This window comes from Sebastes umbrosus, chromosome 13, assembly GCF_015220745.1.
Source record: "Sebastes umbrosus isolate fSebUmb1 chromosome 13, fSebUmb1.pri, whole genome shotgun sequence".
Taxonomy (NCBI): domain Eukaryota; kingdom Metazoa; phylum Chordata; class Actinopteri; order Perciformes; family Sebastidae; genus Sebastes; species Sebastes umbrosus.
The window spans coordinates 8,312,668-8,328,020 of record NC_051281.1 but is presented as its reverse complement, the minus strand read 5'-3'; the positions used below and the strand labels follow the sequence as shown (position 1 = coordinate 8,328,020).

General features: G+C 41.1%; 1 protein-coding gene across 6 annotated transcripts in view; it reads left to right on the top strand.

Moving 5' to 3' along the window:
* The window catches only part of myo1b (myosin IB), a 71,444-nt gene that overhangs the window by 7,882 nt on the left and 48,209 nt on the right, over nt 1-15,353 (top strand). For all 6 annotated transcript variants that reach the window (XM_037788966.1, XM_037788968.1, XM_037788965.1 and 3 more), the window contains exons 2-3: nt 2,591-2,737; nt 6,271-6,386. In XM_037788966.1, the coding sequence (XP_037644894.1) occupies nt 2,612-2,737; nt 6,271-6,386 (242 nt within the window). In that variant the 5' untranslated portion in view covers nt 2,591-2,611. The remainder of the gene's footprint in view (nt 1-2,590; nt 2,738-6,270; nt 6,387-15,353) is intronic.

Sequence of the window (15,353 nt, the reverse complement as noted above, 5' to 3'; positions counted from 1 at the left end):
CCAGCGGATCAGCAACTATGCAAAAAGGAAATATCTTGATTTAAAACTGCGTCGCAGACAACCGGAGCAGCTGGTAGACATGAGCCGTCGCTGGGGATGTTTTGGCACAATGCCATCAGACTAGTCGGCAGGCACAAAGTAACAGACCTCGCTGGACTGTGGGTTGACTTGTAAGCAAATATTTCTCCCCCCTGCTTCGTACATGATGCCTCCGAGTCGAGATCGAGCTGTTACAGCCCTTTTATTAAATGTCTTAATTTCAAAAGGGCATCAATCACTTTTCAACATTCCTCCCCCCGCTATGTCTCGGCCCACCTTTCAAAGATTTCTTCACGCTGAGAGTGAGAGTGAGAGTAGATTTGGAACTGAGTCTTGCCTCCCACTAAGAGCTGGGCAACTTCTTTATGGGCCAATAACATTGTGCCCTGCAGGGGAACAGAAGCCAGGGGAAAAGTGAAGTGGAAATCTATGCAGGGAATCCATTTTTCATTTTTTTCCAGGAATGTCATGCTGTTCCGAAGTTGCTGCTAAAAGTTGATTTGACATCTGATAGAGGGTTATGTCTTGTAGACAGAGTGAGAGGTTTTGTGCTGAAGTGTTGGAGCTTCGAGTCGTCGTGTTTTGGCTGCCGGCCAATTGTTTTGGATCACATACTGTATTATCCTCCTGATCCAGTTGTTTAATCCCCAAACACCAACTTCACACGCCACATCTGTGGCTGCATTATCAGATATTAGTTGTGACATTAATCCATGCAGAACATTTTATTCCCCCCCTACAGAGTGTTATGTGTCAGCTAATTTTGGGGCTTCTTCTAAGCATATCTGAAACAGAGTGCATTATTGCCATATTTTTATTCTGTACCAGCTATTTTCTGTTTCTGGTTATGCAAAAAAAAAAGATGAGTATTGAACAATAGATGACGACATGGCCTCAGCTAGTAGCCTGTTGTGGACGGCCTGTCACAACAGCAGACTTTGGGTTTTTAGTGCAGCAAAGCCCTGTATCAAGGCCCTGAATGTGTCCCAGGCCCCTCTTTTATCTCCAGCCCTATAGCGTTGGGATTACTGTCCCAAAGGAGACGGGAGGCAACGCTGGACTGAAAACTGCCACCCCCAGCAGTGTCTTTGTCACGGTGCCCTCCAGCCCAGATCCTTTACCGGCCACAAATATTACACTGCTGCAGACGAGCGAGAGGGCTGCAGACAAAAGCTATGAAGCAGTTTTATTTCTTTGATTTATAAGAAGCCCCGAAAACAGGAGCAGATTCCAGCTGAGCGGACGCCCAGAGGTCAAGGGCAAAGTTCCCTCAGTTATGTAATAGCCTATGGGACATTCTCACATGCCACGGGACGGAATAGCCAATCAAAAGGCCCCGCTCCTCCCCTGGAGTCAAACCACTGCTGTACAAACACGTCCACCCCGGAGTTTATTTGCATTGGCTAAGTTTAGGACTGTTTATTTTCTGATCAGAGAATGCCTCTTATAAAACTTTGTCGGAGACCTCACAAATAATGGACAACAAACGTACAATAATGGCCTAATGGGTGCAATAAAGTGATAAAACATATTGAGGTCCAACAAATTAGTTATGAGCATTTTATTCCTCAAAACACATGCAAAGCTGATTTTTTTTAAAAGATATATTTGAAGTCATGCATTGTTTATATCCGTGTTTGCTTGCTGCTGGCAGTTTTCTTTCTTCACTGACTTCACTGTTATGTTTGTCTGCACATCACCGACACCGCCTGTTGATCAGCATGATAGTACGAAATCACGCCGCTCGAGTACTTGCATGTGTGCTTCATGGGGCCCACACATAGAAACATTGCTCTATAGCGCTACCGGTAGGGATGTCACAATACCAGACATTAAGTAGTCGATGCCAATACCAGTGAAATTCCACGATAACAATTTGATACCAGGGTAAAAACAAAAGTGAAACAATAAATCCCATGTACTTCAACATACACTCCTTTATTACCGTTTGCATACTGTTTTTTGTTAAGAAGTTAACAGGTCATAATTCCCTCTCTATTATCTATTTTATATTGCTGTGAAAACATCTCCTTCAAACAACTGGATTTATTCAAGTTTCTCGCCGAAAACTAAATTTTACAAGATTACATTTGAACACATCATGATAATGTTAGAATTTACCTTTGCCCACTTTACTGAATAGAGCCTGAACGCATCATAATATTGATCAATGTCACATCTCACGTTGAAATCGGCGGGACGAGAGCGCAGCACAGTCCTGCACGGAGCAAACGGCTGACGTTAACTAGCTCTCATCCTGTCGATTTCAACACGGATTTGTTGTCTACAATGTAGCTTTATCAGGGAGAAAATGTGTGAGTTTACTGCATCCCAAACACATTGTCTATCGTCCCAGGGACGATGGGACGCTGTTAGTCTTGTACTGTAATAAAATAAGTACCCTCGTTTTCAGAATTTTGGCATCGACTTAGTACCGAAGTATCGGTTCTCGTGATATCCCTTTCTACTATAGGTGAAAAACTCCACATGGTACCTTTTTAACTTACATTATGTGTGATGTGTCTCTTCCTTCCACTGTGTTTCTGTGCAGGGGGGGACACCTGCAGCCAAGATGGAGGTGAAGACGTCACTTCTAGACAACATGATCGGGGTTGGCGACATGGTCCTCCTAGAACCCCTGTCTGAAGACTCGTTCATCGAGAACCTGAGGAACCGCTTTGACCACAATGAGATCTACGTAAGTCTACCGACATGATTGTATCAGTATAACTGAACCTCAGTGTGTCGTACCAGACTCTTCTGCTTGTCCCAGCCTCCAAAGACGGATATAGATGGCTTCCCTTAGGAAAGATACTTTTCATAACTCCATTGTTCTTTCGTTCCCTCACTCGTTTTAGTCTCGGCCACAGTAACCAACCAATCAATAAATCACATCACCGAGGAATGTAGATGATGCCTTTTTAAATGAGGCATGTAATCCAGAGCTCAGGGACAAGAAGGGACTGACAGGCTGTAGAAGACAGGGGGTTGTTGGCCTATCATCCCCGCATCAGACAAATGGTTGTGGGCTTTGTGCTGCGGCACTCCACGACTCTTCTCTGCAGGTTTCGCTGCTCTTGCCGTCAGCCAAGATGATTACAGCTCTGCTCTGGTTGCTGTTGGCTCACAGGGCTCAGGGCCCAAGGGATGATGTCACCTCATATAGCGATGATTGCCTTAGCGGCGCGCTAGATATTTCGCCGAGATGCAGCCCACATCCTGCTGAGGAATGGGAATGGCGCTTTCACATTTTCTGATGCCCTCAATTTTCTGTTCTAAACTATAAGCTCAGAGCTTTTTGATTTCCTGTGTGGTGCTGACCTAAATGTTGTGGAACTAGTTAAACACACAGTTGTGCCATTTTAAAAAAAAAAAAAAAAAAAAAAAAATACTTATGTAATAAACGCTCCTCCAAGAGCTGGAAAATCTGTCTGATATTACCTTTTTAGTGTACTACTGACTGCCTAGAAGGTAGAAATGACATTTTCATGGAAAGGTAAATCACACGGCTGGAAGTTTATGATGGAAGCTTTTCGGTGGCATAAGCTGCACCTCAAGAGTGATGACCAGGGAAAGCACTGAAGCCTATACTTATCCAATAAATCTGTGGTGTGCAACCCTTGCATGTGAATGTATTTTTCCCTCATGTGGCATCATTCCTTACAAATGGTACCCAACCCCCCACTCCCAAACTATCATATGACAGCTCACAGCAGAAGAAACATGGCTTTGTTTCCCAGAGGGCCGGAGCATCATGTATCCAATAACTCAGTGGAAAATCAAAGAGAATGAAAATCTCCCTGTTAACTGATGCCCTGCTTCTTATGTCTGGCTCTTCCTCTTTTCTTCTGAGAAAGAAGAATTAATGAGTGTTTATTTAATTCCTGAAACGCTCTTTGTTTTAACCATTAGCTCTTGCACTGTGAGTTGCATGATGTCCTCTTTTCCTGTAAACTGTAGCAGGAGGATCAGCCCCAATCTTCATACTAAATTGATTCTCTAAAAGTGTAACTAACTAGCATCTATGGAAATCTTTTCAATCCCACCCATTTTTAATTAGCCATAACCCTTTAGTTCCTAAAGGCCTTTTCACACCAAGTCCCAATTTTTCAAATGATAATGATCTTTAAATTAACAGAAGTCATATCTAAGCTGCCTTGTACACAGATTTCCGAACTGTCATGCTGAAGCAATGGATTTCCAACATTGTGAGTGACAAAGAAAGATAATGATTAATTTATGTAGCTGTTGGGCAATTGATGCATCATCCAAGCAGCTATGATTCTGGTGCCTGAACAGATGGCATTTTATAACAAGCAGGACAGCGGATGTAGAAATGCCAAAGAAGGAAATCATTCAAAATAAAATGTCCAACTACTTGGACAATACGGACAGCGTCTGCGTACATCATCGACCTCTGATGATAGACATGGTACCCCTTTGAGTAAAATCCTGTCCAACCTTTTTTTTGCTGAGAAAAGTTTAACTTTTTTCAGCTTTGAATCTGAAAAAAAAGGCACTGCTTTTGATCGGAAATGTTAATATGCATTTTCATTTTTAGTTTATAGACTATACATTTCTTCTGGAATTGGTGTGGAAAGGGTTAAAAGCCCTCAGTTCATCCTGTAGCTGTTTCTATGGTAGCTAATAATAGTATGTTCTGATGTGATCCATCAGAGGATTCATGAAATAATCAGGAAGTCAATGCAAGTTGTGATTTTCTTAATGATCTGCAGAGGCTGAAATAATAAAAAAAACATTTCTAGTGTGCTTTGTGCTTTTGGTTAAGAGAACCCCACATGAACACGTGATACTGTGTTTACATTGCACCCTCTCTTTCCCTTTGTTACCTGTCCTCTCTGCACTTGAAAAGGCCTCATTTTGCCCCCAGTGGGCTATTGAACGAGAGGCGGTGGGAGGTTGTGGTGTTGCCACGGGGAAGGCCATGCTCCACTCTTGTCAGAGTGGGTTACGCAACAGCCATTACCATGGAAAGCAAGGAAAATGTTTCAGGTTGCGGTTTCAAAGTGCTCTCTGGGCTCGCTTGTTGTGAGCGTAGGAGGATGAGGAAGATGATGGCTGGTTACATTTCGCTTTCAGAAATATCTGACAAGTGTTATCTGTTGAATAGGACCTGTGTGAATGTTACATAAAGGTGTTCTTTTATGTGGAAATGTGAGACAGAGAGCCAGTTTTTTTATGTTTGCTGATGTTTGATTAAAAACCCACTGCTGACATGTTGGATATATCTTGCATTTTAAGTACTATTAGGTAATTGACTATTATGTAATTTAATCAATGTTTTTAATGGGATGGACGCAGGAGTCCGGTCTCGAGTCCACTTTTTTAAAGTCTTGCACTCGTCTTGGACTCGTGCCTCGTTGGACTCGGACTTGTCTTGGTCCCGGGCTCGGCTATTGAGAACTGATCAAGTTGTTCCTGGCTGCTGATTTGGGATCAGTTGTACAGAATAATCGCAATAAATAAATTGAAAATGAAAATGTAATGTCCCTGCTTGTGGGCATATTGGGGGTTGTCCCAGGGTAGAGACGTCAGTAGCACATATCGTATCAAATTCAAGGTTTATGACTGTAACGTTAGACTCTAATGGTCCTCAGACTTACATTCTATGCATTGATTTGTTCGATGTTAGAAGATAGATCGATATTGTTTATAGATTATTTCTGTCCATCCTAACACATTAATCACTATATTAGCATTGGAGAGACAATATTGCCTATTAAGGTCTTGAGCAGGACTCAATTTGCTCTGGACTCGGTCTTGACTTGGTCTCGTCTGCTTTAGGATTTGGTCTCGATGGACGTAACCTAAATGGATTCTTTTTAAAAGATTGAAGAAGTTACCTAATGTCTAGGCCTGTCAGGCATTGGTACGGCAGAATGAATACTTGCACACATGGACACATACACTTACTAAAACCCTCCTTCAGCACCTTGACCTCTTTGCAGTCTGTGTTTACTACCCAGCCTACAGATTCCATAAACCTTTCCTAGTTTTTACGTGTCTTCACTTTCACTTCAGGCGTTGCGTGCCTCGGCAATGCATTAATAAAACCCAGCTGGCAAAAGCTGACAGAATTCTTCCCACCTGGACTTAACAATTAACACCCAAAGGGACGGAGGGGAGGAAAAGTTGTTGGAACCAGTCTGTGTAAAACTGAAAAAAATGTTGGATCCACGCTAACCGTTTCATTTGTTCTTCTCCCTCCAGACATACATTGGCAGTGTGGTGATCTCCATGAACCCCTACAGGTCCCTGCCCATCTTCACGCCAGACAAAGTGGAGGAGTATCGCAACAGGAACTTCTATGAACTCAGTCCACACATGTGAGTCCGCCTCCCAGGTCTCCTCCGAAACTAGTATCTATATAAATGTCCTGCTTAAAGCTCAAGCACTTAGAGTTTGACAGTGAGGTTTTCAATTTCATGTGAATCTTTTTTTTGTCGCTGTAACAAAGAACTGGTGAGGATAACACTTCACACACGTTTTTTTTTCAAACGCTTTGTTAGTGTGAATGTTTTTGAGCAGGAACTGGCATCTGTCTGCTGAAGATACAGCAAACCTCTGTAAGGATTATCAATTTGGAGCCAGTGATTAATGAGGGGGAGGGGTGCCGAGATCAGAGGGACACTGGCTCTTGCACGAAGAGTCAGTCTGGGGCTCTTGCTGGCCATTCAGCAGCGTGGCATGCCATCTGTCCACTGGCTACACTAAGTCAGCATTGCTGTGAGGCTGCCAAGATAAAACAAAGCCCGGCACTCGTCAATTAGCCGGCTGTGTCTCTAGGCTGCAGCAAAACCCCTCCGAGAGACAGACTGAAAGAGCGAGAGTGCCCTTGTCCCAGAACAGACATGCTCCCTGTGGACAAAAGCAAGCTCCCTGGCTTTACTTTACAGCCAGCTATACAGAACTGACATGAGACAGTTTCAGGCTGTTTTGCCTCCCTTTTTTCTCCCTTTTAGTTTTACAGAGCCCATCTCTCCGCTCTTTTCTTTACTCGTAGGGACTGCTGGTGTGGAGTAGACGGAGGTTTTCAGCTACTCAGTGCACTGTTATAGAGCAATCCATCAAGTTTTTAGGAGGTGTCCCGATTTACCCGTCGAGAGATGATGACTTTACAAGAAATTCCTTATTGAACATAAAAAGTTCTGTCCTTGCTGGCTGTTGTTGGCTTAAAGCTGGGACATGCTGCTCTGGTAAACACTAGGGGTATAAGAACATATTGAGTATTGCGATATTATGTTTTGTGATACCGTATCGATTCTCAAAAACACTATTGATTTTTAATTCATAGTTTACATGCAAACAAAGATAAACTAATAAGTCAATACTTTATCTGCAAAGAGATAAAGCCCCCTCTCAGTGTATGTGCCCTCCCAAAGTAGTGCTATGATGTTGGATGTTACAGGGATTGCATAAAAAATGTTAACTTTTTTACACATGTTTTATGCATATGGTGGTGTGTTCTTTATACTATGACAGTTTACCTAAAATTAGATTTACAAAATAGCAATATGTCGCCCTGCTTACCACAATATATTGAATCGTAACCCCTGTATCATGATACGTATCGTATCGCCAGATTCTTGCCAATACACAGGCCATGTAAACACAGCTCATCAGACAGACCAGCTTGCTAGTTAACACCTTAAACAGAGATGTTGCACTGGAAGTGGATAAAGAATGTCTTTTTATTTTATCTGTGAAATCTGCCATTGAGCCAATTTTGTGAAAAAAACAAATGCCCAAATTTCCCACCAATGTCCCAAACCGATTATGCACTTCTGTGAAATCTGACAATAACCAAACATGTACGTTGCTACAAGGATAACCCAAAGAATGTTAATACTGGGGCATTTAAACAACCGTGCAGTTGGGCCGTGGAAAAGTATTTTCAAGATAATGTAGATAGTTAGGCCTTTAAGGCTAAATAGCAAACCATTTGTCAAAGTCTTTGAAAGATAATTTCCATACCGACATGAACCGAAACCAGTGGCTGTGTTAGAAAGGCAGTGAAGAAGGATTTGTATGAGCTAAACATGCAAAACATTGGTATGATGCTTAAAGCTGCTAACTTAAAAACAGGCGACAGATGAAATGCTTGTTGCCTGTTTCAGGAAAATCGGTTTTGTTGTCATTTGCATGAGACTAAATGACTTCTCTGGTGTCTCTCTGAGCCGTTCCAACTGATCTGGCTGGAAATTTAAAAACCAAGACCATGTCTAAGCCATCTGTGTAACCAGAGATATCATGATAGCCTATAATGAAATGTGTCTACCATCCATCTCCTAATAAAGCTGAACCAGCTGCAGTAGAATAAACAACCAGAAAACTGTCCAAACTAGAAGCATTGTCAAATAGAAAGAAGACTGCAACGTCCTTCTCTGTTCCCTACTTCTGCATCTCTAGTGATGGATGACTTGGTTGCACTGGCAAAAATAAATGCTTTCTATTGACTGAAATGCACATCCTCTAAACACGCTGGAAATCATCTTACCATTAGTCTTTAAGTAAAGAAGATTAAAGCCCAGTTTAATAGGACAGACTCTTGTACGAGACCTCAAATGCCAGTCAAAGGCAGGTTGTTTCAACATGCTACATAAATTGATCTTAATCCTCCGGTCAGGCCATCTGGACCAAGCTTTGTGGCTTTGCATTGATCGACCTCAAGTAATGTTAAAACCCTGAGTCCTGTCAAAAGCATCAGCACAGTTACTCTCAACTCCATGTCATTTTTAGCAAAAAGTCTCTATATTGTTACCACAGTTCATGCCACCGCTCCATGTAGGCTGCTTGAGCTCTTACACTATACCATTGTGTCATCTATTTAATTTTGATTAATGTATTTATTCTGTCTGGAGATATAAGCTGTCTTATTAAAAGATGAGAAGAGAGATGGCAATTTTCATCTCTGTGCTTTCAATGTGGATATTCTTTCACACAGTAAACAAGCATTCGGGGTCGACGCAAATTGATGTTTGAGGTGCAAACACTGGAGGTGGAGCAGCGTTGCCAGATGTACGATAATTATCATATTTGTATGATAATTTTGCCCTTTGTACGATCAATAATACCCAAAAGTGCCATCATGTATGATAATTTGATCATTTTGTGACATTTACAATTAGTAGTTAGTTTAAGTCTGCACAGTTTAATTTTAAGTCATTTCCAGATGAATCCAACGTCTGTGTTTACGCATCATTTCTCACATGACCTCTTTCCTGCCGATCACGCTAGGTGTAGGCTATGATGTTGATGAGCGTGACTCGCGAGCACGGCTGCTTGACTCTCATTTGAAGAGAGTTTGCACGGGCGATAGCTTTGAATGCACCAGTAAGCCCAGTTATTTATTTATGTCCTTAACTGTTACCATGCAGAATATGAACTGGCTTCCAGTCGTTCTGTCTTGTAATTTGATTTTGTAATATAGGCTATTATAAATATTGTCAAACTGATGGACTTATGGACACATGTATAGCACATACATGGATAGTTGTAGTTTAGAAACACATTTGGATGTTGCAATTTGACTAAATTTGACTTGACTGGTATTCAAAGCAGAGCAGAGAGTAAGCATCACTACATGTGATTTAAATGCATCGTGTTTCATGCCTTAAACACAAGGCAAATCATATTTTTTCCCCTATTAGAGCTCACATCTTCACAGTAATTTGGCTAAGTTTTTTTTTAAGGCCACAGAAAATGCAAAGAGAACAGTAAATGCCTTTATTGGACAACGCATTAGAGTTCTGTAAATCAGTTAAAAAAAACTGAAACCAAAAAAGATTTTATGAGAATCCGCCTCGCCATACGGTGCCTGTAAAAATGTAGCCTTAATATTATATTAGTATTGTATTATTTGCTTCAGCTATAGCTCTGCAGTCATACAGTTTTGCAGCCAAGACTGCTATATTTGACTTTTGAACAAGGCAGAGGAAAAAATCAATGCATGGATATCTGGCCTGCTGAGATGACAGAACAGTTAGTTGGCATACCTTTTTTTTTTTAGAAAGAAAACAGAGAAATATAGTGTACAGTCAATGTTGTTGAATCAAAAATGACTTCCAATTCCTGGTGATGTTTCCAAAATACAAAAAGTTTCTGTTTTTCATGACCCTGTTTTTTGCCTGGCTGAGCTTCAGCTGGCTGAGGGGCATTATTACTGCAGTGACTGAAGGGGATCAGTGTTGAGCTTTAATTAAGGTAACAACAGGGGGTCCCAGGAATCTTCCTCTTCCTGTCTTTGATCCTCATCACACACTTGGAACAGTATAAAGTCAGCAGCTCAGAATAGGTTGCATCAGTCAAGGCCAAAGTAGTTCACTGGGGTGTTTGCACTGACTGACTGTTCTGTTCAAGTGGTGCAAAGTCACACCGTGTCACCAAAAGTTTTCACCAGTAGGGCTGGGCGATATAGACTAAATCTTCTTGATATAGGTCATTTCATACTGAGTATTTTCTCATTTTAAGAAGTTGAGTGCAAAATGAACATATCTGTTTTAAGTGAAATTAAAGAGAATAGTAAATACAATATAATCGTTTTGACTATATATTGTATATCATCATATTGCCCAGCCCTATTCACCAGTAGTTTTTTCTTCTTCTGATGTATGGCTAGGCAACAAGGCAAAACAGCCATTACAATTTCACTTATTTTACAATGAATAGATAATGATGACTATATTTTAACTATAATTGCCTTCTTGTACTAAATTAGCATTGCATGATCAACTGAAAGAAAGTGTTTGAAGTATGAAACTTTAAAAGCATGCATTGGTGATTATCATGTTGTATTTATGTTGTCGAAAGCTTGATGGACAAAATGAACGTTAATTTTCTACAACAAAAAGAACATTTTGTCACATGATTATTTGCAGCCTGATGGAAACTTTGGGGAATTTTTTTACTGAACATATTCAAGAGCAAAATAAGTCATGTCATTACTCCTAATGGTACATTTTTAGTGTTTATTTAATGAAGCTACTGGCTCCATTGAATTTCTCACCTCACTGTCACTGCAGAGATATTTTACAGAACAAATAACAAGCAACAGATAACTACTCAACAGTTAAACCCCCTTCAGAAGCAGCACACACCCACACACACAGTGTAAATAACACTGCCATGTTGGTCAGCATCAACCCACTCAGAGGCTGAGGTTTAACATTTTGTATATAACCTTAGACATCACCAACGTCCCACTGTACAAAGCCGTGCACATTAACTAAATATAACAACTGGTCCTCTCCTTTGTCAGAACACATAGTCTGTGTAGGAAAGTTCATTCATTGTCTAACTTGGTGTTGTGGGAATTGTCTTAAGCATCCTGGATAGTGAATGAGATGAAAGATTAATCTTAAGGTTATTGATTAAAGGTGCCCGAGCAGGATTAGCTTTGTAAAACGTGCTGCTTTTAATGAATGCCGTTGCATCATCATTTGCTCATCGTGTGTTTGTCTGCATCTCTAATGGGTGTCTGAAATACCGTCTGCATGAGTGGCAGTGTTTTTGTGTCTTTTGTCTGAGCACAAGTAAGGAAACGGTGAGTGTGTGCAGGTGCTCACTCATTTCACACCTGCTCTTGTAATCCCCAGACAAATAGAGGAATGTGTTTGTGTGTGTGCACATCAGCTGGAGGGAGAAGAACTGCAGCTGCTCTCTAGCTCTAAAGTTGTTATAGACTAATTGCCTGTTACGTTCCATCTTAATTAGAGTTACCGCAGATAAACACTGCTCTTGCCCAGGCTAGAGACCAGTACGGTATATATATCTCGATCAATTAAGGAAAAGACGGGAGATGTTTCCGGGCAGATGTCAAGTGAAGTTTACCAAGCCTGTCACAATATACAGATTGTAATTCAGGTACACTTTCTTCAACTGAATTGAAGCAAATAAGTTATATTACAGGAAAAACAAAACAAATGCATGGATCAGTGAGAATGCATGTACCAGCTACAGGAAGCATGTCATAAACGTAGACAGGAATGATCTCATTTCTGGAGATAGTGACAGATATAGTATCTAAGGGTGATACATCAATATAGATCAATATATTGATTTAATGATCAACGATCCAATATCATCGATGCAAAGTCGAAACATCGATATACATATCGTCCTCTTTAAGACACGCCTTTATTTTGAAATTCAAACAGTGCTTAAATATGAGAAATGTGGCACTTTATAGTGAACAGGAGGTCTATTTTTATACTTTTTATTAAAAAGCATTGATTGATTTTCATTAAAATGTCTGAAAGAATCCAGTAATAAAATTGTCAGATGATATTTTAGTTGCTTTTTGTGAGTTGATATAAATGTGATTGTGTTAAATGGGCATAGGGTATTGTCTCATATCGATCGCTTGCCCCTGAATTTAATCGAATCGCAATCCTATCGTGGCAGACATTGTGATATCAGCAAATATTGTATTGTTGTGCAAAGAATCAATAGGCTATAATATTGTATCGTGATGAAACTTGTGATTTACAGTATGCTAAAACAGAAAATCCACATATAGACAAATTTATGTCAGGAAATTGTATCAAAACAAAAATACCTCGATGTAAGAAGAACTGCATGTGGCTGTGCATGTGTGTCTCTGGAAATGAGAATGAACTCTCCAGCTGGGTTTACAGACGACCACTCATGTGTCCATCATTTCCTCTGCCGGCCAATTTAGCAAAATGCTTCTCTGCCCAGATGAGGCGCCTCATAATTAACTGGCAGGTGTTTCCCTCCCCTCTACACAAAGTCGAAGCATTAGAGATGAACTAATCAGTGGCCTTTCTCCATGCACAGCAGCATTACAGATGGCCTGGAGGCATCTTTTGTGTGTCCCGTGCCGCCCAAGCCAGACACAGATTGAGAGAAGCGTGTGTGTGTGTGTGTGTGTGTGCGTGTGTGTGTGTGTGTGTGTGTGTGTGTGTGTGTGTGTGTGTGGACGGGCATGTCTCTAGGGTAGGATCGGATTTCCCAAATGTTTAATGAGCTATTGAGACCCCCGATGCTTTCGGCGCTCGGTGCCACTAGAGCGTTGGCTACAGGGGGGCATCACGACTGGCTAATGGAGCAAAGAGGCCCCGTGCAAGGCGTATGTCGGGGTTTCAGCTGTTATCATGCCAGCTTGACTATGAAATCTGCTTTGTTGTAGAGGCATCTAGGAATATTATCTCTCTGTAAGTTGTTTATTCATATCATTTATTCTTAAGGTGTGTGTTCTTGCAATGCCTCATCATAGCATGATGATACCCAGGTCACTTTTCACTCAGTTTGGTAAAGATTTTACCTTTGCTCTTGTACAACTACAATATTACTCCACACAATAAATAAGTTTGTCATTATCTCTAGAATGAGTATGACGTTAAAACCCTTGATTGTCCCAACTATAATAAAACACTAAATGAATAAAACTGCAGTGTACACATTCTTAGCCAACAACATGACGCACATTGAATCATTCATTGCAGTAGCTGCAGTTTCCAGTGAGAGGCCTGTGCCATCCATGTCAAAGGCACTGATGAAGACCAGAGATCGCATGTGGGGGAGTACGCTACTTGTACTGAGTGCCTGCCTGACCAGGATCACAATAGAAGCATTCCTTCTATGCGATCTCGACCTATACGTGATGTGTATGTTCATTACGACTGCACAGAACTGTTCATCTGGCTTTTGTAGTAATCCTCTATTTAGCTACATTAGATCCTTTGCCGTTATAAAAGCCCTGGCATCACAGACTTCTTTCCATCAAATTGCTGCCAAGTTTGCGAGAGCAAATTGATGAGGCTATATTGTGGAACACAAAACTGCCCCATTTGTTTTAGGATTCATTTGATCAATAGGCATGAGCCTCGGTGTTGTTTTACATGCAGGATGTTGGATTAAGATAAAAGATCCATGGTAACCTACCGCTCTATCCGTGGCTAGGGTGGACTTTGGAGCCATTTACTGCATCATGGTACCTGTGTTTACCTTTCCATCGTGCGATAATATGAATCTACTACTATAGTGAAGGCATGACGCACCCTACTCTGCCTCCGATTGGCTTACCCTGATACTCTTACCCTAACCCGATCAATCTCACTCCTCATGCCTAAACCTAACCAATCAAAACCATCGAAGGTAACGAGTACGAGCCAATCGGAGGCTGCATAGAGCGTGTAATGCCTTCTCCGGGATTCACAATTTGCCCCTTACCTTGTATTATATGCTGTTTAAACTCCCCAAGTTGAGCTGTGTGAGTACAGTTTTGTTTTGCAGCAGACACAAGTGTCTGTTTGATGTCCTTGTTTCTTACTGTCACATAAAAGAAAGATACCATCGACAAGACACATCTCTGTGAAAGAGTACATATCTTTTTTGATCTGTGCTTTCTTCCTCTTATTTTCTTATCCATCAGAGCTGCAGATATTCGGTAACGAGCTTAGGCCATGTGCACACTGTTTTGGTGTTATATAAGAAAGACTGTGTTCAAGGAGACCCACATGAGCTGCAGCACAGAACCTGTACGTAGGTAGATTTAAGTGGGCACTTGTCGAAATGGCATTTTGACTCAGGTGGGCAGAGCGAGTCCTCTCCAGCATGTGTGTTGGCGTAATGGTGGTGAGCTCGGTGAACCTAGAGAGACGTGACTGGGAAAGTGTGTGTGTGTGTGTGTGTGTGTGTGTGTGTGTGTGTGTGTGTGTGTGTGTTGTTTTTTTCCACCCACTTCTTCAACCCAATAATAAGATGCAAATGTATTAAATTGGATATTGAAACCGTTTCTAAACAACTGCTTCATTTGTGCATACAGGCAGCAGTTTTATTAGATACCCACAAATATGACTGCAACTAAGGATTATTTTCATCGTTGATTATCTTCTTGATTAATCGATTAGTTGTTTGATCTATAAAATGTCAATCAGTGTTTCCTAAAGCCCAAGATGACGTCCTCAAATGTGTTGTCTTGTCTATAACTCCAAGATATTCCCTTTACTGTCATAGAGGAGTAACGAAACCAGAAAATATTCACTTTTAAGAAGCTGGAATCTGAGAATTTTGACTTTTTGTTCTTTAAAAAATACTGAAATCGATTGGCGATTAATCTTCCAGTATGTTGTTAATAGCTTTCCCTTGGCACTTAGGAGAGCTGTCCCTTACCACATACAGTAACCACAGTGTCCCTGGTTCAGGTTTGGTGTTGGACTTTATTTGTATGTCATCCCCTTCTCTCCCCATGTAGCCTGCCGCTACACTTTCAAGCTGTGACAAAAGGCAAAATGCCAGTGAGCAGTGCAAATATTATAATCCTGTATATA